At 61.2% G+C, this 23,054-nt stretch overlaps 1 protein-coding gene across 1 annotated transcript in view; it reads right to left on the reverse strand.

Annotated features, from left to right (window-relative positions):
- PLCG1 (phospholipase C gamma 1) overlaps positions 1-23,054 on the reverse strand; it is a 34,033-nt gene that overhangs the window by 6,230 nt on the left and 4,749 nt on the right. The window contains exons 2-22 of the mRNA XM_054573752.1: positions 8,553-8,705; positions 8,345-8,438; positions 8,147-8,194; positions 6,071-6,155; positions 5,892-5,975; positions 5,632-5,666; positions 5,351-5,423; positions 5,136-5,237; positions 4,790-4,908; positions 4,603-4,688; positions 4,404-4,524; positions 3,490-3,658; positions 3,228-3,350; positions 3,044-3,145; positions 2,776-2,963; positions 2,377-2,577; positions 2,184-2,303; positions 1,924-2,104; positions 1,186-1,263; positions 328-431; positions 91-187 (exon numbers count right to left, since the gene is read on the reverse strand). Of these exons, the coding sequence (XP_054429727.1) occupies positions 91-187; positions 328-431; positions 1,186-1,263; positions 1,924-2,104; positions 2,184-2,303; positions 2,377-2,577; positions 2,776-2,963; positions 3,044-3,145; positions 3,228-3,350; positions 3,490-3,658; positions 4,404-4,524; positions 4,603-4,688; positions 4,790-4,908; positions 5,136-5,237; positions 5,351-5,423; positions 5,632-5,666; positions 5,892-5,975; positions 6,071-6,155; positions 8,147-8,194; positions 8,345-8,438; positions 8,553-8,705 (2,363 nt within the window). The remainder of the gene's footprint in view (positions 1-90; positions 188-327; positions 432-1,185; positions 1,264-1,923; positions 2,105-2,183; positions 2,304-2,376; positions 2,578-2,775; positions 2,964-3,043; positions 3,146-3,227; positions 3,351-3,489; positions 3,659-4,403; positions 4,525-4,602; positions 4,689-4,789; positions 4,909-5,135; positions 5,238-5,350; positions 5,424-5,631; positions 5,667-5,891; positions 5,976-6,070; positions 6,156-8,146; positions 8,195-8,344; positions 8,439-8,552; positions 8,706-23,054) is intronic.

The raw sequence follows: 23,054 nt of genomic DNA on the forward strand, positions 1-23,054 counted from the left end.
ACCACAGGGCGGGTGGCCACACGTGCGGGTGGCTGTGCACACGCATCGTGCCGGGGTGAGACCCTGTTCCGCCAGCGGCTCTCGCCTCACCTCCCTCTCGGGCTCCAGGGCTGCAGGGCTGACCATCTCCTCCACGTAGTTGGACGGGAACCAGAGCTGCTTCTTCCCACCGTAGTCTCCCCGCCACCTGTGAAAGCCAGGGCGTTCTGACCCCTGCCACCACCCGACACTCCCACGAGGAGGGTATCTGTTGTCAGCAGCCCCCACATCTAAGCCAGGCCAAGGCAGCCCTGCAGGCACTGGCGGGACAGGCGGGCGCGTGCTCACCAGCCCCCGTCCTGCTTCTCCACGTTCTGGATGATGGCGCTCTTGGTGAAAGTCAGCTCGTCGTCTCTCTGCGCCTTGTAGTCGAAGAGGGCTTTGACCGCACACTGCAGAGGAGAGGCGCCGCTGAGAGCACAGCCTGCCGCCCACGGTCCTGGCCGGGGCCTCGCGCGTACACACGTTCCCCTGGGCTTCCCAGCTGGGGCGCTGGCAGCAGCAGGTGCCACTGCCCTGCGGGAGGCTCAGGACAGATGTCACTGGGGACAGTGCCAAGGCTCTACCAGGGCACATGTGAACGTGCCCAAGGAGTCGGGGCTGGCGGGCTGGGCGGGAGCGTCTGCGGGGCCCGAGTGCTCCCTCGGGGCCTGACCGCCTGCGGCCTCCGCCGTTCCTCCTCAGAAAAATAAGGAGAAGGAGCCTTCTCCTAGGCTCTCTGGCAGGTGAAGGCAAGGGTGGGAGGAACAGGGCACAGCTCTTACTTCTTAGAGAAAAAGGTGAAAAGAGGAAGATCTGACAGACCTTCGCGAGGTGAGGGAGCACGTGACAAAAACAAAGTCTTCTTGCAAGTGTGCCCCACCCCTGCCCCACTGCTGCCCAAGGGAGAAGCCGGGCCCACCCCGGGGAGCAGTGTGCAGGGTCCGTGCCGACCCCCGGGGCCGGGGCCGGGGCCGGGGCGGGCTGGCCCAGAGAGAGCTGCGGCCACTCACCAACCACACATCTCTCACAACCTCTCAGGCCTCGGAAAACCACAACCACCACTTCTCTACAGAGACCGCAGATGGGCCCTGAGCAGAAGGATGCAAGCCCCAAGCAGCTGGGGACTGTCCCCAGCTTCCTGTGCCCACAGGCCTGAGACTGTACCTTAAAAGTCGGCATAGGGTTTGCCTCCACATAAAAGCCAGGGTTGCGTCCCTCATACAAGGCCCCGTAGTCAGGCTCCTAGAAAAGGGATAGAGTAGGGTCACATTAACACCCAGAGACAAAAGGGGCCCCCTTCACTGGCGCCTGGTCCCCCACGGCGCCCTCACCACCTCTTTGCATGGCCTCCGCCCTGAGGCCCACCCCACCCGGAGGTCGCTGCAGCGCACCCCCCAGGACCACCCCTCGGAGACTGCTCAGCGGCGCACCCCTCACTGCAGAGCCTGTCCGCCAGCACGCTCCTCTCCACCACCCCAGCCCCAGTGGGTGGCAGTCCCCTCTCTGGCCACCCGTGCCCACTGATGACAGGAGTCCCAAGTGGACCTCCCGTCATAGACGCCTTCCCTCTATGCAAGGCCACGGTCCTGGCCCAGGACCCCCGACACGCCAGGTCCTGGTCCTCCACCACTCCACCCCGGCAGCCTCCTCTCGCCTGCCCCGGGCCCCCTTCTCCCTGGGCGGGCCCCAGGACCTCCTGGCCCCGGCATACAGGGCGGCCTCTCAGCTGGGATGCCTGTCCCCCACCTCTTCGTCTGCCTTCCTTGTGCCCAGTCCTGTCCCACACGTCTGCATCTTCCCACAGCTGGTGGCTTCCGGGCCTGCCCAGCGGTGAGACCAGGAGTTTCAGGAGGGTCACACTCTCCCCCCGCCTGCCGCACCCCCTCAACCACCGGTCCTCACAGCTGTGCCGATCTTCTCCAGCGCCTCCTCGTTGATGGGATAGCGCAGCTTCATCTTGCGGTACAGTGGGTGCTTCTCGTAGTAGCTGATGAGGTCGACGAGGCTGTCAAACTCCGAGTTGCCCAGCATCACCGTCTGGCCCTCCTGCTGCACGCGGCAATGCTTGATCTTGCCTTCCGCCCTTGACAGGGACAGAAGAGTCACACAGGGCCCAGCGGCAGCCCTGCACCGCCACCAGCACCCCAGGCCACACGCCTCACCGGAAGGAGATGGCATAGGAGTTGGGCTCGTTCCGTTTCCGCACCAAGAAGGCTCCATCACGGGGGACGCGCATCAGCATGTGCTCAGCCTGTGCTCTGGTCAGGCTTGCGTGGTACCACCTGAGGACGGGCCCGAGTCAGGACCCCGCCGCCACCTCCCAGGACCCCACCCCACCCCTGGCCCCGCCCTCACTCTTTGCTTTCGTGGGCATTGGTCTGTGGGACGGGCTCTGAGAGGCGCATCTCAAATTCATTGCAGCGCAGGGGCACCTGCTGGTAGTGCGTGATGAGGTCATAGAGTGAGTCGAAGACGAGGTTGTCTGTCAAGAAGAACTTGGGGGTCCCAGCATCCTGCCGGGAGTGAATCCGGCAGTGCTGGACTTTCCCGTTCCGCCTGAGGGGAGAGGGAAGGCAGTGAGAGCAGGCCCAGCCCCGAACACCACGCCCCACCCCAAGCGAGGCGCCACATCCCGCCAGACTAGATAAACGTGGAAGTGTTTCCCTTGAAAACCCAGGACAAAAGACAAAGTGTGGACCTCGGCTACGTCTGGGTGGTGCCACGCCCACAGCACAAGCATGGAGAGTGGATTACCAGAAAGACAGGGTGTAGTCGCCCACAAAGGTCTCGCTCTCGCGCACTAGGAAGGAGCCGTCAGGGGCCCCAGTCTCGATGCAGTACTCGGTCAGCAGGCGCTCGGCGATGTGCCGCCCATCCCGTCCGGCCCCAAGCTTCCCATGAAACCACTTCTCATTGGAGTGCAGCTCTGTGCTGCCACTGGCCTGGGCGGGTGAGGACGACAGCAAAGACAGTCAGTGACGCTGCGCCCAGCCCCGCCCCCAGCCCCAGGCTGGCCCCTCACCTCCTTGGGCTCTTCCTCATCCTCATTGCCCTGGTCATTGCTGGTCTCCTCAGAGTAGTAGATCTTGCTGCTGGTCAGGACAAAGTAGTGCGGATACCACTCCTGGAAGAGACGGAGGCGGGACCCATGATGGGGCCCTCCCACCACCTGCCCCCAGCCCGGCACGGCTAGGCCCAGTCCTCACGTGGTTCACGGGGTCCTCCAGGTAGAGGATGCCGTTCTTGATGGAGTTGCTGATGTCATTCTCAGAGTACATCACAGACGTAGGCACCTCCTCATAGGCACTGCCCTCAGCCAGCTTCTTGTGCTGCGGGTGGGGGGAAGGACATAGCGGTGCCAGCCCATCCTGGAGCCGCCCCTCCTCACCCAGGCCTTGACCAACAGCTGTAGCGATGGCTGTGGAGCTGCGGTGGGAAGGCGGGTCACTACCAGCCCAGCCCCCCTACCTTGATAAGGATCTTCCTCTTGAGCTGGTTGGGTGACGGGAGCCCGTCAGCGGCAATGTCCACGGGCTTGGTGAGGAGTGTGTCCCCAAGGACCTTTTTGAAGTACTGGGCCATGTTCCTCTGCTGGGCAATGCTGCAGTGGTCCTCAATGGACAGGATGACCGGGTACCTGCGAGGCAGGGGACCAGTGTGGTGGCACAGACCCTACAGTTCTGCAGGGTCAACACTCAGTCCAAACGACACCTCACGGAGTCACGTGTCCTGCCTGGGTCCTGCCTATAGGACGCTATCCGAGAGGACGCGGGCCCTGGCTGCTAGGAGGGTGGCTGGGTGCTGTGGGGGCACGTCTGGGTCTGCTGCAGACACAAGCCCCCAGAGGCGGTTCCATTTCAGAAGCTGCCCCAACACGGCAAGAGACATCCCGCACCAAAGAGGTCAGGAGCGATGAGACGCAGGCTCCAAAACCAGCTGCTGGGGGCCCTGGCGATCCCGTCAGTGAGGCAGGAGAGGCTGGTGACCTGGTCCCTGCTGGTCTCCTCTCGGAGCCCATCCCATGGTGACTGAAGGCTAGGGGCGAACAGGAGTTGTAAAATGGGACCCAGACAACTCTCTGGGCTGTGTAGGGAAGAGCTGGCAGGACAATGGCCTAAACAGGTCAGCGTTAAGGAAGGATCTTTTAAGGATCAAAGAACTTGACTGTGTTCCACAGGCTAAAGAGAAGGACCCACAAGGAGTGGGGTACAGGGATGGAGGAAACAGGGGGCAACGTGGGAAGCAATGGCTCAGTTGAGCAGCAGCAGAGGAAAGATGAAGATAAAAGGCAAGTGCAATGGGGACAGGGCATTTGAGGGGACCCTCTGCTTTCTGTCATAGAGAGCTGGACCCCAGCCGGCCCCAGGTTCCCCCCCACTCACTCTGAGGCCACGAAGGCATGTTCCTTGATGGTGTGCAGAACGTCCGAAAACTTGATCTTGGTGGTGAGGGTGTGTCCGTGGTAAATGACCGGCATGCCGTCGGGGCCATCCCAGCAGTCCACTGGAGAGCCACGTGAGCAGGGTCAGGCGGGTGGGCCTCCCACCCCCGGCCCCAGCCCCGGCCCCAACCCCAACGCACACTCAATGCAGCGACAGCCCATCCGCAGGCAGCGCGCGTAGGCTTCCAGAGAGGACTCGCTGGAGAACTGGTCCCCGGTCAGGTACCTGGATGGTGAAGGAAAGCCAGCGTGGTCAGGTGAGCTCCTCCCTCCCTCCCGGGCGGGGGGCGGGGGGGCGCGGTCGGCGGGGCCGAGGGAGCCGCTCACGTGTTGTGCGAGGAGGAGATCCAGTAGTGGGAGAGAGGGTTGTTCATGGTGTCCGGGCACACCGCGTCCAGCTTCGAGTTCCACACACTGTTCTCTTTGGAGAACAGGAAGGTGACAAACTGTCCAGGAAAAACATGTGAGAGGGAAAGGAAACTGAGCCCCAGCCCTGGCCCACCGGCACGGGGCTTGTGGGAAGGAGAGGGTGCTCGGCCTCAGCTAGGTAGGCAAGGCAGACAGCGGGGTGAACAGAGCGGCACCCCAGAGACAAATCGCCTCCTGGACACCCAGCGGAGCCCTGGGAGCCCCACCCGCTCTCTCTGGCGGAAGAGGAGAAGGCAGGCCTCACCTCATCCAGGGAGAAGTATGGCTCCTCAATCTCTCGCAGGGGGTCCTGGAGGAAGTCGAGCATGAACTCCTGCACCTGGAACCGGTCGACAGCCCATAGCTCCTGATGGGGGTGGGGAGGGTGAGGGCATGTGAGAGGTTCCAGCCAGGGCTAAGCGCAGCCGCCCTCGGCCGGGTGCCCGGCCCAGCCCCAGGCCAGCCCCGGCCCAGCCATACCCCCTGGTATTCAAGGAGGAACTGCTGGAACTCAGGAAGGGACACTCGGCAGAGCTCCGGCCGCTCCCCCGCCCTGCAGGAGAGAAGGGAAGTGCCTGGCGGCCAGCTGGCTGGCACGGCCTGCAGACAACAAGGGGACCCCTGGAAGGCAGAGCCCAGCTTGCGGCCAGCAGACCTGCCCGAAAGGACATCCAGCACGCTCACCCCTCCCACTGCCTCCCGCCCGCTGAGGGCGTCACCCTGGGGAGAGCCCTGCCTCCCCACTTCAAACCAAACCAAACCTCAGGGCGCTGGCTTCCAAGAAGGGGAGGTCCATCTGCAGGAGACAGAACCTGGTCAGAGCGAGGGCCCCTGGGAGGCCGCGTGGGAAAGGGGCTCTCAGGAAGAAGGGCCGGGGGAAATGATGGGGGCAGGCCTCAGGAGGGGAGAGCTGGAGGAATAGCACCCCAAAAGCCCCCAAGCAGGGCGGCAGGGCTGGGGCAGGCAGGGCTGGGGCAGGAGAGCAGGGGCGAGGGCCGCGGGAGGCAGGAGGCTCATGCACCGTCTTCTGGGCGCTGTACATGAGGCTGCGGTACAGCTGAGCAAACTGCCCGTAGGTGATGTCGCTGCTGCGCTGCTCCAGGTCCTGCGCCGCACACACAGCAAGGATTCTGGTCAGGCCCACTGGCCAGGGGCTCCCCGTCCCCCCACCCCCACAAAGACCACCAGGGAGGCCCTTACCGTCAGCCGCTCTCGAAGGAAGCGCATGTTGGGGACCCGGTAGTTGACTTGGGACAGCATATTCTTCAGGTCCTTGGCTGAGATACTAAGGAAACATGAACATCTCCAGTGGTGTCGCCAACCTCTCATGACCTCTAACCTGGGGACTGAGTCCACCTGGGGCTGGACAGGTAAACAACACTACTCTGGGACCTGGAGTCCTGAGAGTGAGGCAGGACCAGAGCCCTGGGGTGACCAAGAGAAGTCCCTGCTTTGCTCTGAGCCTCAGTTTCCTCATCTGAGCAAAGAAAAGCCCAGGATTCTGGCCAGGCAGGAGTGACCAGGCTCAGGAAAGTCCCTCCGCCCCCAGCACTGCTCCAGCCCACACCTTGGCCCCTCAGCCCCCAGGTGGCAGCTGGCCCACCTGGGCAGAGGGGGCGGCCCGCGCAGGGCTCACCCGCAACCTCCCCAGGAGGGAACTCCGCAGTGACTCCTTCGCCGTCCCCGGAATGCTGGGGGCCTGGGCCTCCACACGGCACAGGAAGACGGGGAGGCCACTCTCAGCTGGCAGCACCCCCTGCCCTCCAGGGCTGCCCTGCCAGGAGTTGGGGAGGGGCCACTGCTGGGCCGAGCAGCAGAATGCGGGCACAAGAGACTTTCTCTCCCAGGAAGGGGTGTCGGGGCGGGGAGGGAGCCCCCCTCTGCCGCCTTGCCCCGCCTGCTCAAGGGCCCGGCAGTCAGCACCCACACTCCCCGAGGGGATTCAGCTCTCTACTGAGCGGCCCAGGCTGCCACCAGCAAGTGCTGTTTGGAAGCGCTGGCTCTGCGCGGGTGCCAGCTGTCGGGCCCTCAGCACGGGGAGGTGGGCTGCCAGAGCCCTCACTTTGGGCACGAACTTGCTGCATCACTAAGCTTTCCCCCGTGGACTCTGCCATCAGCATCACAGCAGGCTGTGCTCTCTGCTGCCAGAACACCCGCCTTGCCCCGCATACCCCTCCTGCCCTGCCCCCTTCCCTGCAGCGCCCTGGAGGGGCCGCCCGTGCTCTGGCCCACTCCCGGAGCCCCCTGCACTGCCTGCCTCAGGGTTACCACAGCCTCTGTGCCGTCAGGTGCGAGGGGCGCCTCGGTCTTCACCACACTTCGCAGGGCCTGGCACAGCTGACCAACCACTCCCTTCTCTCCGGGCTTCCAGACCAGTGCGCCCAGGTCTTCCTCTTACCTCACAAGTGGCTCCAGCACCTGGCGAGTTCCTTCTTACCTCTCCAGCCCCCAGCACCCAAGCAGCCTGGGATCAGCCACTGGCCCTCGTTCCTTTCCTGGCCACGCTCACCCGCAGGTGAATCCAGCCTCATGGCCTTCCGTATCATTTAAATGCTCCCCAGGTAACATCTCCACCCCAACCTGACCTGTGTACCTGCCTACTAATGTCTCCGCCTGGACATCTAAGGTTGTCATGAGACTTAACACCCCCCAAATGAACTGCGGAGCCCCCCTAGATACCCCTCCTGCAGCCCTCCCCACGACTGCTGTCCTCACCTCCTCTTTCTCTCACCCCCCCAAACCCGCCACTTCTTACCACCCGCCCTGACCCAAGCCCCCCCACCCTCCCCCTGGAGTGCTGCAGTCGCCCGGGACACTCCACTGGCAGCAAGCAAGTCGGCGTAATTTAGGTCAGGTCGGGTCACGCCTCTCTTCCAAGCCCTCCATCTCCTTCATGACAACAAAGGCCATGACCTGGTCTTTGTCCCCCATCTCTCCATGGGCCCTCTGGCTATCACAGCACGGCCTCCAATACATGAGCTTCAAGGTACCCCTGTGCACACTGCAAGCCGCCCTGACCTCTTTCCAGGGCACTCAGAGCCAGCTCGGCACTTCCTGTCTCTGCCTGCCATGGCAGGGCACACAGCTCACTGTCCCTGGCCTCTCTTGCCAGCCTGCACCATGGCCACCAGAGGGCTTCCAGCAGGAAGCCGCCTGTGCCAGAACCACCTTTCCACCAGCCAGCCTGCCTGAGACAGGTTCCCTGGAGCCTCCGGGTCTCCAGGCAGCTGCTCTGAGGCGTGGTTACCCATGTGAGCGCCCCAGCTCAGGACCTACCGATCCTCACGATTCCGATCCACCGAGTAGAACTGCTTCCGCAGCCACCTGCAGGGAGAAGCCGGCAGTGAGGGCTACTTCTCATGTGAGGGCCAGGCCCAGGGAGGAGATGAGCAGGTGGTGACCCTGCCTCCCTGCCCCCGCTTCCTTGATCCCAATGACCCCAACCCTAACCACAGGGTCAGCGGTGGCTTTTACCTCTCAATCTGCAGGGGTGTGGCCGCCTGCAATGTGTCCTCTGTCAGCCAAGTCAAGCCCTTGATCCACATGTTCACTTCATCCTCAGATGTAGCTGTGAGTGAGGGGGGAACAGCTGAGCTGAGGACACACCTCCTGCTGAGCCAGGGACCTGGGGACGTTCCCCTGAACTACTCTCCTGCCTCCTCCAGGCCCCCGTGACTCCTACCTTGCAGGCTCAGGGTCTTCAGGCGGAATTCCATCCCATACAGGATGACAAAGCAGTGTGACTGGTCCGGCCGGAAAGCAGGGTCCTCTTGGTAGCGATCAAAGTCCCGCGAGGTCTTCCCTGGGCGGATCTCCTTGATTTCTCGAATGTCAACTAGGAAGGCAGAGAAGAGGCCAAGGTCAGGCTGGGGTCTCTGAGACTCAGCACCAAAACAAGGGCAAGCTGCTTTCCTCATTCATTTATTCCCACACTCTATCTCAGGAAGGGACCACAGAGAGAGACCCACTGCAGAGGCAGGAGGCAGCCCCGCGGATGGCGAGAGAGAGCTGGGCTGCGCCTACGCCCAGACCTCTGCTGAGAGCTGGAGGCCTGAGCAGCTGCAGGGGCCGGCGGGGGCGCGGTGGGTGGGCAGGGAGCTCGGCCCTACGCACCTGCCCTTGATGAGGATACAGGCAGGCCGCTCTGACCAGGAAAGCAGCCGGACTTGAGCAAGAGAAACAGGGACCCAGGGCTGCTCTGTGAGGGCTACCTCCTGAGACGAAGTACCCAAACCAAATCGTATAGTCCCAAGGGTAGGGTGGGCTGGGCAGGCCCAAATGGCTGGGCCTCAGCACCCATGGGAGGAAATGCATCAGGCCTGAAGAAGGGGTGCACCCCTGAAACGGACCGCCCCCAAAGGCATCCACAAGCGTCGGCCAGAGGTCTCGTCCCCCGAGGCAGCGGCTGCCCAGGGAGGTCTCCCGTCCTGGCTGTCCAGACCTGCGCACACCCCTGCCTCAGCACAAATGGGGGCATGCAGGCCTGAGGGCAGACACCTGCCTGGGCCACTAGCTCCAGAGATGACACTCAGGGACTCCTGGGCTCTTCACAGTCTCGGTTTTACCATCAGTGAAGCAAAGGGCTAGACTCAACTTCTCTAGGAGGCAGGGAGGTAGAAAAACACGCCTGGGCCCTGGAGGAGAACCCCAGCTCAAGATTCATGAGGGGTGTGAGCACAGCGGAGTGACAACTACCCTGACCCCACTGCTCTGTCATCTGGGACCCTAGGTGACCAACAGCAGCACCGTGAGGTGTTGATAAGCTCGAACGCCCTAAGAGCCAGAGCGCCCAGCCCTGCAGGAGGCCCGGCCGGGGCTCATTCAGGGTGCCCTTCCGCACCAGTGCTGCTTGGGCACAGGGGTTCTGACCCCAGGCCTGGGACGCGCTGCCCCGGCCCCACACCCACCCTGCCCCTGATGTGGGCTGGGGCCTGGACAGGAAGCAGACTTTCCAGGCCCCAGGAGGAGAGACGTAGGGAGGATCAGGTCTAATGGAGGAAGCCTGGCTTAGCCACCAGGGACACCTCTCTGAGCACTCCCTCGGCTCTAGAGCCTCCTTCCGAATGCTCTCAGCCCAGACCGGCTTGGAAGATGCGGGGCCAGGAGCGGCGCCAGTGGGCTGTCCCGCCAGCCTCCGCCCCAGAAGCCCTCCCAGCCCAACTGCACACACCCCGGCAGGAATGTCCGAAGGAGCCAAGTCCCCAGCCCCTCTCCCTGTCCCTCTAGCCACAGCTGGGGCCCACCCATTCCACCTTGAACAGTGGCAAGGCCCCTGGCCCCAAGCCCAGCTCCCCCTCCGGACATTACTGGTTCTACCGGGCCTGCTCCAACGCCCTCAGCAAACCCCATGAGCCGGGTTCTCCACTGAAAGCCCCGCCTTTCCCGCCAGCCGTCCTGCCCTCCAGCTCTGACCACTGCGCCGTCCTGCCCATGTCTTCTGAATCTTTACAGAACATTGTTCTGGATGTTCCCCAGGTTGCTCACTAAGGAGAACAGGCTCCTTTTCTGGCCTTCCAGGCCCTTCCTGATGTGGCTCAATGATTCACCCCCCTACTTCTGTGCCCCATCTTCTCTGCTCCATCCAAATGAAGCTGAATAAATGGCAGGAACAACCAGTACTGTCTTGTCCCCTGTTTCATCTTGGTTCCCAGCCAGGGACTGTGTACCTCCCGGACTCCCAATTCTACCAAGGCTCAACTTGGAAGCACCTTCCTGTAGTGGCCACGCCCCTGACCCCGAAGGCCCGGTGCCTGCATGCCCCCATCTCCCCTTCGGCCAGGCTGTGCTTGCCCAAGGGCTGAGCGAAGAAGGGAAAACGGCAGACACACGGGTAGCGGGGGACACGAAATGGGAGTGGAGTTTTAAAAATGAGGAGTTAGTACATAGGTAGAAACAGGGCAGGGGAAAATTGAGTCACAAAGCCCCAGCCCGGAAAGACAGAGTTTCCAGGGATGGAAGGAGGAGCTGAACAGGGGAAATGCCCAGGTGAGAAACTGCAGAACCACCACAAAATCTGCCCTTTGAAACAGAAACCAGCATGCTTTTCCGGTGCGAAGCTGCTGTCATCCCCGCCCACACCTCTGATACCGGCACACAGCCTCCCAGGCAGAGATGCATGTAGGTCAAGGCCTGCCTGGTGCGGAGCCTGGGCCCTTCCTCTCAGCCCTCCCCCTAGTCAGGGGAGGCAGTCCAAGGCGTGGCAGCTGGAGGGTCAGTACGAAGCCTGCTGCCAGGCCACACGCAGCCACCCCACATGCGTGCATGCGCAAACACGCATGGCGCACTGGCAGATGGCAGCCCTGGGTGAACCCCTGCCATGCCCTGTGCTCCTGGGCACACTGCCACGGAGACCAGGCAGGAGGCAGAACAGGCTCCCACCCAAGAGAGGCAGGCACAGGGCAGCTGCAGGCCAGGCATCCAGGTCTCCCAAGCTCCTGCTGGCCGCACCTGGTCCCTGGCACTCCCCCCAGAAGGAGGTGCCAGCCTGGCCCTGGTGCCCCCCAAGTCCATCGAGTGAACGGCAGGCTGAAAGGACACAACACCAGGGTGAGGCACTCTTCTAGCTTCTCAAAAGCCACATCCTGTGTGACCTCCCCCCATCCTTCTGTCTCCTGGAACAAAGAGAGCTGGGTCCCCTCTCCCGAGAGAACCAGGCCTGGTCCCCCAGGGACTGTCATCATGGGGAGGAGACTCCTTGGGACAGGCATGGCCTTGGCCACCCCAACACAGTCTGGGCCAGACCCACAGGGGGAAGGAAGGGCAGAAGAGAGACCCTCCCGGGGGACAGAAGGGGAACTGCTTAGAGAAGCAGGAGAGCAGGGACATCCTAGTCCCAGGCTCCCCTCACCCAGCACTCAGCCCCGCTCAGGTCCACGGAGAACAGTGCTCAGGGGGACATGTGGGAGAAGAAAAACCAAAGGCGCTGAAAGGTCCCACCGGGCTGGAGACTGGGGAGTGAGGCGAGGGATCGATCTTTTTGCAGACAAGGGCTCTGAGTGTGTGCAGACGCACTCCAGACCAGAAGCTGCTTCCTGAGCCTGCAGCAGCCACTCCACCCTGATGCTGCACGCTAACCAGCAGTCGGAGGCAAGTGCACCGCACCACCTCCTACCGGGTGGGGTGTTGGAGCAGGGGACTAACAGATCTGAAATCACAAGAACCAAGTCCTATTTCCAAGCTCGAGCTCGAGCCTTGGGCAAGCCCGCTCTCCTCGCTGGTAGGCTGTGGACAAAGCGAAGGCTGTAGTGCAGACAGGCTACCTAAAACCTTTTACAGGCCAACGGGCTCCTTATGAAAAGAGAGCCTCCTGGGAGAGCAGGACTCAGCCTGCCCTGACCGCCCCAACCACGCACTGGGTTTTGCTGTGGTCCTTCCGGGGAAGGAAACGGCTCACGGCCAGTGGCGGGGCCCTGCACGCCGAGACCTGTGCCACGAGCCTGCGTGTGCCCGATGACCAGGCAGGGAGGGCGCCCTCCCTCCTCTCCTGGCCCAGGGATGGGCTCCCTGCCTGAGGCCACAGAGACTAGCGACCAGCAGTTCCTCCAAGCCGAGCGCCCAGGTCAGGCAGACCCAAGGAGCCACTGCCTTCTGGATAGACAAGTAATGGCGGTCACTTTCTCTTTAAGAGACAGATCAGCCCTGGCTTGTGTGGCTCAGTGGATTGAGTGAACCAAAGGGCTGCTGGTTCGCTTCCCAGTCAGGGCACATGCCTGGGTTGCAGGCCAGGTCCCCAGCAGAGATGTGCAAGAGGCAACCACACGTTGATGTTTCTCTCCCTCTCTTTCTCCCTCCCTTCCCCTCTCTCTAAAAATAAAATAAAAATCTTTAAAAAAAAGAAAGATCAGGTTCCTCATCTGAGCCACAGAATGATCGCAAGCACCCTAGGAGCTGCACAGCTAGACAGCAACAGAGGGTACTGCCGCCCTCTGGGCCAGCTTAGAACTTGCCTCCATGCGAGAGCCAGCCTCCACTCCTCGGACGGTACCTGCTATCCTGGCTGGGGGAGGAGAGGGTGCCGCGAAGGGGACACGCTACCTGGCAGGCAGCCAGTCTGGAGCCTGGGAAGGCTGGCTGACGATGAGCACAGAGGACCTGCCTGTGCTCAGCCCCTCTGAAGGCTGGGCTGCTTCCTGCCTTGGGATCCTGCTGCACACCCACTCCCAGACATTAGGCCAAGCCACAAGGCCCCCCCTGTCCCTTGTGCCCAAGGCACCTGGACGGCGACCACAGGGCTGTGCACAGGGGCAACACTGCTGTTGACCAGGCAGAGCCCCAGGACAACAGGAACTCCCTGGAGAAGAAAGGGGCAGTACAAGTGGGACACCAAGGCTTTTTCAGGGTTCCTCAGTGGGCACGGCCCCAGAAGGGCGGCCCGTCCTGCCACAGGGGGCAGAGACAGGGCTCCGCCCTGACCACGCAACGCGGGCTCTGGAAGCAGGACGGGGAGGCCAAGAATCACAACCAAGATCCTGAATTAGACCCAGCTTCTTGGTCAGGAACCCGTGTCCTGGCATCCCCTGGCCTCAGGGAAGCCACTTCCCAAATGGCCCTGCCTAGGGAGAAGCCCTCCGCACCTCCTGGCCCGCCAGCCACCCATCCGGCGAGAAAGGCGTCCAGGGAAGCGTGAACAGAAGCACCGGCGGGGACAGGAGGTGCCGCCTCTGAACCTCTCCCTCATCTGCAAGATGCAGTCGCCTCCTCCGGAAGCTGCCGGTAGACTCCGCGTGGTGAAGGACACACAGTGATCTTACCAGAAAGGGACGGGAGGACACATCCAAACTGAAACCCCCCCAAATGGAGGTACGGCCAAGAAAACCAACTCAGCAAAAAGCAGGTGGAAAAGGTACATGTCACACACTTGCGGACATAAAACACGCTTTTCATGACATATTTCCTGAGAGTTTTCCCTTTACAAAGTAAAGCAACTATAATTGTAAGTTAACTGATGTAAACTACAATAGAAATTATTCCTATAAAAATGCATGGGAATACATTTTGCAACTTAAAAAAATCTCAACTCATGATAAACAAATGTAAGAGGCCCTTTTAAGATCTGACAGTGTGAGGGTGGAAGGGGCGCGCTCCCCGGCAGGGCCGCTGGCCCGCAGGGGGCGCTGGAGGGAAGTGGGGCAAGCCCCGCCCTCCTCCAGAGGGAGCAGGGCCAACCGAGGCACCGGCACCGGCACCGGCATGGGCAGCCGCAGAGCCCACCACCAGGGCCCCCAGCCTCCTCCCCGCCACCAGGCTCCGCGCAGGCCAGGGCCACCTCCTCACCTGGCTGCCAGGCCCCGGCCAGTCGCACACCTGGTGCTCCGTGAGTCCTGTCACACCGTCGAGTGCTCCCTGGTGTCCAGGCCATCGGCCTGTCGGCTCCCCAAGGAAGAAACCACTTTGGACTCCTCTTTCCATTCCCCAAACCCAGATCCTGGGGAGGCCTCAAAACGTTTGCAGAGCTTAGGGATGAACACGCGAGAGTCAGGCTCCAGGGCTAGTTACCTGAAGGAGACAGCCAAGACCCCAGGTGCCCAGAGACGGCATGAGGGATGAAGGGGCTGTGCGGAGGGGCAAAAAGGCTGAGGGGCTACACCAAACATGCGAAGGCAGTGGTCAGTGAGGTGGCTGTGGGGACAGGAAAAAGAAAGAGCAGGCACAGCCCGGGGGACGCAGCCCGAGGGGCCAGTGCAATCGGGAAACAATGGGAGGCCCCCGTGCGAGGGCCCCCGCAGCCAGTGGGAACCTCGGGAAGCCAGGGCTGCGGGGAGGAGGCAACAGCGAAAGAGGCAGGGCTCCCCGAGCACCACGCCCTGCCTCGCTCTAAGCCAGGGCCACCAGGAGATTCAGAGTGGGTCCCAGGGGACAGGAGAGGTATGCACACCTTCCCAGAAGTGCTCTAATCAGTCACCCTCTCCAGGCAGCCCGTGCAGCAGATGGGCCATTCCCAGTCCCCGCCCCTCAAGTCAGCCTACCACTTCATCATCCTCCAAAGAAACCACGTGCCCAGGGCCAAGGCAACACGGGTGAACTTGGCCCTCTCCCCCAGGGGATGCTGAGATGCAGGAAAGGCACCCCAGGAGGAGCGACTGCCTTCCGGACAAAGTCCTGGCCCTGCACCTCTGCCCTCACACACCCAGGTTTCGGTGTAGCCCCCCAGGGTAGGGCAGGCCCTGGAGCCTCCTTCGCAGGGAGCCAGAGGCAGGGGGCTCTGTATCCCAGGATGCTTGTCCTGGCCAGGGACACACAGCTCCCACAGAGCCCTTGAAGCTCTGCCGGCAAAGGGCAGAGGTGGCCAGAGACACAGAGAGAAGCCAGACAGGGGGGTGGGGCGCGGGGGGCCTGATGCTGCAGTCCCCTGACGGCTGCCCAACGGGTACCACGGCCTTCAGGAGTGGGGGGCCCGCCCCCACCCCCCCTCCCGCCTTCCAACAGGAAAGCTCAGGAGCAGCTCCCAGCTCCCGACAGCGGGAAGCAAAAGCGGAGGGGTGGGAGCCATCTCGATTTTACAAATCAGGATCAAGGCTCGGAGACCCGGGTCACAGGGTCACGCAGCAAAGGGAAGGTGAGGCTGAGCTATGTCCTCCCCATTGCTGTACGGCTGCCTTCAAACCAGACCAGCAGGGGAGAGGGGAACAGAGCCCCTTCCCAGGATGCATAAAGCCAAACCCTGGAGCCCCAGGAATACCATCGGCAGAGGCCAGCACCTGCCCCCAGCTGGGGCTTCGTCAGTCGGACTCCCCAAACACCTGACTGAGAAGAGCATCCAGGCATGACCCAGCATCCGGCCCCCCTCCCACCTTGATAAACAGGAAAAGGCCATTCAGTCAGCTGGATGGAGTGGACTCTCCTGCAGGGAACCTGCACCCCTAGGCACTAACTGCTTCAGGCCCCAGCCTAAGGGGTCCTCACCCGTGCATGATGAGCCATCCAGAGCCCAGAGTCTAGGTGAATCTCCTCTTTGGAGCAATGGGGGAATGGAGGCTCCACAGGGTCTCACCACAGCCACATGGCAGTTCATGGCAGAGCTGGGGCCCTCCACAGCGGCCCCACAGCAGCCGCCATCCCTCTTCCCCAGGACACTAGATGGAGTCGCTCATTTTGGAGGTGGGCACTGCAGGCCCAGGCCCCAAAGGGAGAAGCAAAAGGAGGCCCCACCCAGGTAGCCCAAAGCTGGGAGAGATTATCCACGAACTGCACCATCCGATCAAACACCTACCCACTCCGTGTCAGGCCCTGGGCTGGGTCCTGGCTACATGGAAATCAAAAAAGCGCTGGAGTTCCTGCCCCTGAGAAAGCCCCCGCCTGGTGGAGGAAACAGACGGCGGAGCAGATAACTGTGAGGCCGTGCCAAGAGTAGAACAACAGAGAGACGCATGTCTGTGGTTCAGAGCAAACAGCTGAAAGCGAGCAGTTCTGCTGCAAAGCCTCGGGCTGCTCCAGAGAAGGCAAGGCTGGAGGGCTGACCTGCCCACGCCACCCAGAGGGAGCCAGGGAAGCCAAAGCATCGTGCCACAGCGTGGCTGCCCAGGAACAGGGCACCTGCTCAGAGCGTCGTGGATGGGAGGGGAGTGGAGGGCAGGGGGGCCTACAGCCGCCTGCAACACTGTGGCAAGGGAAGTCGCCGCCAGGAGAAGGGGCTTGTCTCACTTTTTCTGCCCCAGAGAAGGTGACTCCCCAGGATTTCACGGGTAATCCTTAGAGGCAGAGGTCCTGTGCACTTTGATGCTGCCCAAATTCTAGATGGCCTGCCTGCCAGGCCCCAGTCACAGGAGAGGCTGAGGGCTGAGCAGTGCCAGGTCCCAGAGCTGCCCAGGACCTCGCAAGGCCCGATGAAATGCCCCCCATACATCTAGGCCACCTGGAGAACCAGAGGGCTCAGCTTAAGCCACTGTCCTAGCCTCCCCCTGCCAGAACCTCCAAACAATCAACACGGCTGACTGTGCCTTCTGCTTGGCTCGAAGTCCCCCCGTCGACCTCTCTCCCTCACATGCTCTCCAGTGTTCCTGCTCGACCTCAGGCTCCAGGCCTCTCCCCGCCCCCAGGCTGGCTCTCATCAAGGCCCAAGCCAAGGTCCTCTGCTCTCCTGAAATTCCACCTGCCCTCTAGTCAGTGGCACCCACACCCACAGCTTTAGTGACTTCCTATGACAGGTAATTCACAAACACAGTTCTATCCTGACTCTAAGCTTTAGACCCTTCCATCTAACTTCCTTCTTGCCATCTTCACCTGGTTCCCTCAAAAGCAAACACTGGTTTCTCTCACCAAACCCTCTTGCCACACCTCCTGGGTCAGCTAACCACACCACCTGCAAACAAGCAGATAAACTAGAAACTTTAGAATCACCCTTAACATCTTTTCTCTCACCTCCCCCTCGCCCCATCTAATCCTTGAACAAGTCTCACTGGCCTTATCTATTATTGATAATCACATTTTCTGATCACCCAGATGGGTGGTAACCATACGTGTACCTAAGACAATCGGACTGATGCTCAGTCCTGGTGTGTACGTACGCTCCCTGAGGGCGTGGGCCATGCCTGCCAGCTTCAGTGTCCCAGTGCCCAGCAGGAAATGGGACGAGTTAGGAGAAGAAGAAAAACCTGGGGCCCCTCCCCCCAAGGAAGCAACAGGGGCTGCCGACTGCAGGTCTCAGTGACAGGGCAGACATCGGGGGGAAGCAGGGGCCTCCCCACTGAGCCCCAGGCGGTCACTCTCACCAGCCCGGCCCTGGCCTCTTTGGTCTCTGTGCCACCACCGCCACCATGAGCCCTCTTGTGGGGAGATGAGGGCCCAGGCCTTAAACCTCAACAGAGTCCACCTCAACTAGGAGGCTGGGGACATCCTAAGTAACGGTATCACTCTCACAGGCCTGCTGGCCCGGACGCCCCCTCTGGCCACCCCACTAGCCTCTGCCGTCCCGAGCTGCTCGGCCCAGCCTGCCCTCGGCGCCTGGCCACACTCCCTTCGGGCCATTGCCAGCCCCACACGAGCCTCTCTCCTTGTCCTCCCCGTGCTTCCCAAGGAGGCAAGGCCCCCGCTGTGTGTCTAGACCCCCACGCCGCCCCCGCTCCCAGGCTACAGGGACTCACCCACGCACCGCCTCCCTCCCCAGGAAGCCCAGCTCTGACGCTTGGAGATGGCCCCCCTTCCTGATCTGAATTCCCCAGGGCACCCTCTGAAGGCCGGGCGCCTCACCTCCGCCCGCACACCCCCGGTGAGAGCCGCCACGCCCCCGCCCCCGGAGCCCAGCGCCGCGCCGCGCCCTTCCAGGATGGGCCCGTTCTCAGGCTAGGCACCAGGCACCCTGTTCTCACGCAAGGGGACGCTCTCTGTATCTTGCTGCTGGCCGTCCTCGAGAGGCCCTGAGGAAAATCCCTGACCAAGCGGCGTATGTTCCCTTTTCTAATCCCCTTAGTGGTTATGCTAAGAGCCCCCAAGGAAAGCCTCAGTCCCAGTTAGGAGCCGACAGGCGAACGCAGGCATCCCACACTCAGATACTTTTGTGGGTGGAGGAAGTGACGAGGGTAGGAAAGAGACTGCCTCCAAACAGCTGGACTGTCAGGTGCAACAAGGGGAAGTGGTCTGCGGAGCCTCGGAGAGGGACCCGGCACCTCCCCACCCCCGCCCTCCTCGCTGCCCAGCCTCCCAGCTGACCTCCTGCCCCCAAGGAGGCTGAGAAGCCTTTTGGACCTGTGGCCGGCTCCTCCCCTCCGTTCTAGGGTTAGTCACTCTACGAACACTCCTCGGGCCTGAGGCTGCAGTCAATCAACCCCATGGGGTTCGAACTCCCCCCACCGCACACCCAAACCACCAGAGTTCCAGTGTGGTCAAAGTCTTCACTACCCCCACGGGCAAGGCCAAGCCAAGGACACGGTGACCTGAGGGCATCCCTTAAACAACCACTTCCCTCAGGACATTTCAGCTCAGCCATATCCCCAGGTGTCCGAGAAAACAGGAAGCCAACCCCAAAGTGAACGGCCCACCCTGGCTGCGTTAGAATTAGATCTCACACAAACAAGTGGTCAAACTCGCTGGGGCCCAACCCCTCGCCAGCCTGGCCAGCTGTCTGCTGCCGGCCCTGAGCTCCGGCGGGACTCCGCTCTTCACCGTGCCCACGCCTGGCTCCCCGACCCCTCACGGCCTTTGCAAAGATCCTCTAATCAACACCCGCGCGCCAGCCAGCAGGGGAGGGAGCCCCCGGGGCAGGACGGCCGCTGCAGCGAGGACGAGGACGGGACTCTGCCTGGACCCGCAGGCTCAGCCTGCAGCGCCGCAGGCACCACTGCCCCCTGCCAGCCCTGGGCTGCCATGGTTTCCTGCTTGTTCCCGATCACAGGCTTCCCAGGACCAAGGACTGGGTCACCTCCTTCTCTTGCTTCCTGACCCAGCCTCCTCTGTGCCAGGCCTGGGCTCAGCAAAGGAGATGCCAGTCTTCTGCAAGAATAACGCCCCACCCCATTTATTCCGCATCCTGAGTCCTGCTGGAGCCAGGGCCACCCGCCAACACCGGGAAAGGCCCGGAAGGAAGCAGCAGAGCCTATACACAAAGCCTACATGTGGGCTATAAAAAGGAGCCCTCCCTGCTTCCCCCAGGATGGGCCCAGTTCCTAGGGGGTGGCGAGTGAGGAGAGGGCTGGTGCTTGTGCCCGGGCTCAGAGCCACTGCAGCCTCTCAAAGGCTGGCCAGGCACCACCTCGAAAGGGATGAATCTCACAAGAAGGGAGGGAGGACATCAAGACCTGAGCCAGGTCTCCAGGGACCACCACAGCCTCCCCGAAAGTGACAGTCTTTGCCTTCCCTACTGCCCCTCCTCCCCGCCCCAGAGAACTCAGGGACCAGGCCTTCTTGCCCATCCTTCCCTCTGGTCTGGGGACAGAGGGCACGCCCCACTCCCTCTGAGGCCCCAGCACACCCGCAAAGGTGCTCCAGGGAGCTGTGGCCACAGCCGACCAGGCTCAGGGGCAGCTCAAATAGGGGCACGTGTGTCAGGGGTGAATGTAGGGAGACGGTGGGCAAGGGCATGGCTGCGCTAAAGCCTGAACACAGACACTGTCTCAAAGACCGCAGCCGAAGCGGCCCCTCGACCCGCCCGGGCTGCCACCTCCTCGGTCGCAGCAGCACAGCTGCCCTCACCGCACCCCTCTCCAGCCTGGTCTGCCCAGTGCCCAGGCTCTGCACCACAGGGCTGACTCGGAGCTACTGAGGCCCCTCTCCAGGGACAGCCTGTCCTGGACACGCACGTGCGGCCAAAGGAAGCAACGGGCCCTGGCTGTGGCCAGCCACCGAGGTTCAGGGCCGGTGTTATCACAGCGCACCCTCACCCCTGCTGCTGACGGAGCGGCCTCCGGGCTGCTTCCTTCACAGCCCTCCCAGGGATGACTGTTTTCTGCCTAGCTGTTTGTCCTTGCTGGCTCTGTCTACCTTAACCTTTATGGTCACCACTGGATTCCGCGGCGCATAGCATGTCAACAAATGCCACAGTCCAGGGCCAGGGAAGCACAAGTGGCATCGTGATTGTTCAGTGTGCCACAGAGGCCCAAGACAGGCGGGTTTTCTCCTTTTTTCCTCAGGAAAGAACAGCCTTGGTAGGTGATCCAGAAAGCTCACCAGGCTAGAGATCTATGGCCCCTATGAACAAATCAGAAGGCAGAGCAATCTGTCCAGTTCAGCACATCTAACACACACCCACCAGGGCCACAATAAATGTGAGACAAACGCAGGGACACGTGGAAGAAGGCATGCACGTGGGCTTGTCATCAGGGTCCTGGGAAGGCCCTTCTCAGAGCACCCTGGGCATGGAGCTCCAGGTTCCCATGTCCCCGGCGGGGGCTCAGGTACAGCTGTCCCCGTCAGCGGGGAAGAGAGGCGGAGCGAGGCCCTTCGGCCCCCACCTCTGGCCAGTTGCGTCCTCGCCCCCTGCAGCAGTGGGAAAGCGCCTCCATGGGCACTGCAGCGAGCCAGGGGCAGCAGAGGGTCCAGGTGGAGGCACTGAGTCCAGTTCGTCCACCGAGAGGTCTGAGCTGGTCAAACCCATCTGGCTAAAAGGCAGAGTAGATGTCAGTCCTGGCCATGTTTATTTAAAAAAACAAAAACAAAAAACGAACTCTGGTCCTACAGAACAGTCCATCTTGTTGTCATTCTCTCCAGAGCGGGAGAATAAACTGAATACTGTAGGGGCAATCAGAACCGCTCGGCACTTGGCCCCGCCCGGCCGGCCATGACCTTGCTGTGCGACCGCGCCCTCGGGGCCGTGGTCTCCTCTTCTCCAAGAGGGGGCTCACCATTCCTGCCCGCCAGCAATTCATGGAGCCCTGGGGGAACTCAAACAACGCGATAGTTGAGAAAATGATCCAGAACTCGCATGCGCTATTCAAACACCCAATTCTTCTCAGACCCTGGGCCTCTGTGTAGGCTCAGGCAGGGAACAAAGAAAATAAGTGGGAAACGGACTTCTAGCTTAGGTTATCAGAGCAGCATTGGGGGCCAAGCTTGGTGATGGAACTGGAGCTCTGTCACTAAAGTGAAAGCAAAAAAAGGAAACAAATTCTTATTAAGTGCCACATGCTGTGTGGAACACTTTCACATAAAATCTTTTACTCTCACATATGATCTCATTCGACTATTGTTACTATATGGTTCTGTGAGGAAGGAATTACTTTTACAACTAAAGATCAGTTTCAGAGAGTTTAAAGTAGCTTCCCCAAGGTCACGGAAGAGCTGAGACTCAAACTTAAACCTACCTGAGTCTAGCCACAAACCTCTGGTCACTGCAGCCCGATTACCGGCCACTGCTGGCGGCCGCTGCTCGGCTGAGCCTTGTCATCCGTTACCACCCGCGCCGCTCTCAGAGCGCTCCCCGCGCAGGGAACACGGAGCCACGCTTCCACGAATGAAGCGCCCTGCGGGGAGAACTGGAACAGTCCCTCCTACACCCCCTGCTCCCAGGCCTCTCCTCGAAGTCCCCACAGACTTCTCCGGCTCTAAGAGGGAGTGGAGGGGGGAAAAGGCCTCCTTTGCTGTCCTAGCGGGGCCTTGCGACACTATCCACCTCTGGCCTCCTTGAAGCCACATCCCAGAGGGAAGGGCACGAGTTAATGGTGACAGACGGGGATGGTCACAGCAGAGGCACAGGCAGGCCCTACCCCACTGAGGTGGTGGCATTAGAGCTCTTCCCGGAAGACGCCAATGTGCTCAGAGAGCTTTTCCCTGGTTTAGGCACCTAGAAATAGGACAATGTGATGCTTGGTGTGTTACCAAAACATCCACTTCTGGCCAAATGCCCGATCACCCCGCAAAGGTCAGCAGCGGGAACCAACGCTGACAACAGGGGGCTGCTGAGAGCTTGGATGGAGAAGGTCGGTGGGCCTCCTTGTCTCCAGATCAAAGGCCTTGGTGGCCAGGCACCAGCTCCTGCGTCTTCCCCATCCGAGTCCCCCCGACATTAAGCACTTAGGCCACGCTACTCGATGCGAAGCACTTTCCACATATTCTCAGCAAATCCTCACAAAAACCTTGAGATAAATGTAGTTTGTTACTATCCCCCTTTTACAGGTGAGGAGTCCAGAGAGGTAAAGTCCCATACTCAAGGTCACAGAGCAAGTTGCAGACAGGATTTTTAACCTAGGCAATGAGTTCAAACCCCAAATGCCATCCCTGCCCCCCTACCCCATGCAGTTGAAAATCCCTGTATAACTTCTGACTCCCCAGCCATCCCTCAGTATCCGTGGGCTTGATGTTCCAGAACCCCCAGCAGATACCAAAATCCGCGGATGCTCAGGTCCCGTATGTTACATGGTGTAGAACAATGCATACAGCAAGGCCTGCAAATCCACAAATCCATCGAAAATACTGTTTTATTTGTAGTTGGTTAAATTGGCAAATGTGAGGAGGAATGATTGTGTATGATTTTTTAAAAATTCACGTAGAAATGGACCAGAGCAGTTCAAACCCATGTAGTTCAAGGTCATCTGTACTTGCTCCACTGTCTCATCCCTTCAGCTCCAGCCCCAACACCCCCGACCCCCGCCCCAGCAACCAGGTCTGGACCCGCTCGTCAGCTGTCCCCTTCAAATGGCAGTAGCTCACTGGTCTCCCTCCTCAACGTCTCCCAGGCAAACGCGCAGACAGTCCCACTTCCACAGGACGGGTGCAGCCCATGAGCACAGCACAGCATGGCCCTCCCCACACGACCCCC

Source organism: Pteronotus mesoamericanus, unplaced genomic scaffold (genome assembly GCF_021234165.1).
Source record: "Pteronotus mesoamericanus isolate MK-2021 breed Mesoamerican mustached bat unplaced genomic scaffold, CSHL_Meso_final contig_25, whole genome shotgun sequence".
Lineage (NCBI taxonomy): Eukaryota > Metazoa > Chordata > Mammalia > Chiroptera > Mormoopidae > Pteronotus > Pteronotus mesoamericanus.